Source organism: Mycena indigotica (genome assembly GCF_014461135.1).
Source record: "Mycena indigotica strain 171206Taipei chromosome Unknown Mind.scaff0007, whole genome shotgun sequence".
NCBI lineage: Eukaryota > Fungi > Basidiomycota > Agaricomycetes > Agaricales > Mycenaceae > Mycena > Mycena indigotica.
In genome coordinates this window covers 774,534-776,929 of record NW_023503006.1, presented here as the reverse complement: position 1 = coordinate 776,929, position 2,396 = coordinate 774,534, and the positions used below count along the sequence as shown (strand labels likewise).

Below are 2,396 nucleotides of genomic sequence, written 5' to 3'. Positions count from 1 at the left end.
CTTGAGAAAGAAAAGAAACGCCACAAGGACGAGATGGCGAAAGCGAAGGCACTTGTCTCCTTACACTCACGACGCCCCCCCGCCCCAGGTAGGCAATGCCACTCCCATCGAGCTTGTGACGGTCAGCGATGCTGACGATGTCCATCTCTCTTCCAGCGCGATGGATCTCCAGACCCTGTCAAACCTCTTTGCGTCCACCCTCAACCCCGACCCCAATGCCCGTCGCTGCTGAACTCGATATTCTGAAAGTAAGCTTACTCTATGTCTTCTGCTCGATGTGCCTCACTCTGGTTAGGTCGGCAATGAGCCGGGAATGATTGGTGGACTACTGCAGATAATCGGGGGGGACAGCATTGACATGTGTGTAGCTCTAACGCGTGTTTTCGCTATCGTTTCTTACCTTCTATAGCTCCACTCGTCAATCTTGCTCGGTCTGGCTCAAAAATCGCGTCCACGGCACGTACTCCATTGACCCCGCCACTCGCCGCCCCAACCAGCCCTCCATCACCGAACCCGATAGAGAGGCTCTCCGAGCCAATATCCTTCCCTTATTAGCCGCGTCTCCATCACGTAGCATCACCGTTCAACTCGCCAACAGTCTCAAGGACATTGTGGCCCATGATCTACCCAACGCCCGCTGGCCTGGTCTTATCGACGCCATCAAGCAACTTTTGGTCAGTGGCGACATTCGCCATGTACAGGCTGGATGTGTTGCCTCACTCGAGGTCGTTCGTGCTTTCCCGGTGTGTCACTATATGTCAGGTCTTCTTATATTCGGTCTGAAACAAGGCATTGGTGTAGATTCAGACAAAAGGCAGACGTCCTGCCCCCGTTGGTGGCCCAGCTGTTTCCAACTCTCGTCGGAATTGCGACACAGATGATGCAGACACCGCCTTCCGCTGCCCAGGAAATCCCCGCAATGCTCCATCTCATCCTCAAAACATACCAGACGAGCATTGTCGTTAACCTTTCTGCTCACCAACAAAGTGCGGAAAGCATAGTGCCTTGGGGGCAACTTTTATTCGGTGTGGTCAATCTCCAAATTCCCAAGGAGGCGGTTCCCGCAGACAACAAGTTTCACCAGACCGTTGCCGTGGGCAACCGCGCAACACGCTGTTACAACTGCTCATCAAGCTGGCGGCGGTCAGAAGGCGCATACCAGCGGTGGTTGGATGAACTTCTTTGGCAAACGCAGCTCCTCATAGATTGTAGACTCTATGTACGTCGTATATCTAATCTTGTACGAGGCCGAGAATGCACGTGACATCAGACTGCTGCGTCATCTAACTGACCAGTCCTCCCTTGGACGTTCGCTCTATGCTCCTTCTATGCATTTTCAGCAGCTGTCCAATGGACGGCTCATGGGAGTGTGAAGCGGAGATATTCTGGGCTATTTGTACTACGTACATCCATTTCAACATTTACTTGGGTCCCGCAACCGCTATCAAACGCAATCGCGCCGCAAAGAGGAAGTACTAGTGACTGTCGAGTGAAGCTGGAATCATTTCAATACTAGAACCTAGAACTATATATTGCAATGTCAGTGCGCAGAAAGTCCACGTCAACGAGGCTTACGGGGAGAGACTCAACATGACAACTCGCCCTTCACCCAACTCGAAGCTCGCAACATGGCCTATAACATCGCTAGGCAGGACGCTTTTTAAAATCGTTTGAGTAGAATATGTGTAGGCGGGGAAGTCTGGGAAGGGCAGAAAGGGGTCGTTCTTGTCGTCGTCGAGGGGTAGGTTCTGATGAACAATAAAGCGGGTCCCCGTTGGCCCTTGCTCGATTTCCTGGATACTGCCAACATGAGTGACGCCGCTCCAGCCGATGTACTCAATCATACTGTTGCCCAGATGAGTACTTGCGCGAGAGAAATGCAGTCCGTGTATGTCATAGTGGGCAATACTATGTTCGCGGCCATCGTTATAATCGACAGGTTCTTCCGACGCTTCATCAACAATGTTGAGGTAGCGACGCATAATGCTATAGAACTCGCGTAGAACAGGTGGGCAATCCCTACGCAAAAAGCCATCGCCGCAGGTTTGCCATACGTCCCATGTTGTGGTAATGATTTTTTCATGCTCGCCTGTTTCGAGTGAATACATAGCAGAAAGAAATTCGAGACATATTCACCACCCAGGCGGCCATTTGTATTGAGTTGTTGGAGCTTTCCTATGATTCTCTCAGTGGGAAAGCACCACCAGTTGATTGCAGGGCCAAATGCTAACAGGAAGTCGTAGATGTGGAATGCTGCATGGGGGTTTTTGGCGTTTTGTATGCGTTTCAGCGTGTGGATGGCAATCGTAAAGGCCACTAAGCCACTGCCGTATATGTTCGCGATATGCTTGAGCGCGGCGCTCAGATGTCTCGTAGCGACAAACGATTGTGGTGGC

The 2,396-nt window shown here is 51.5% G+C and overlaps 1 protein-coding gene across 1 annotated transcript; it reads left to right on the top strand.

The window, feature by feature from the left end:
• Positions 1–215: 215 nt before the first annotated feature.
• MIND_00806300 (Importin N-terminal domain-containing protein) lies at positions 216–966 on the top strand (the record flags this gene model as incomplete). Its single annotated transcript, XM_037364739.1, has 4 exons — positions 216–248; positions 296–360; positions 410–743; positions 802–966. The coding sequence occupies 4 exons, from the start codon at positions 216–218 to the stop codon at positions 964–966; spliced, it is 597 nt and encodes a 198-aa protein (XP_037217981.1).
• Positions 967–2,396: the final 1,430 nt, after the last annotated feature.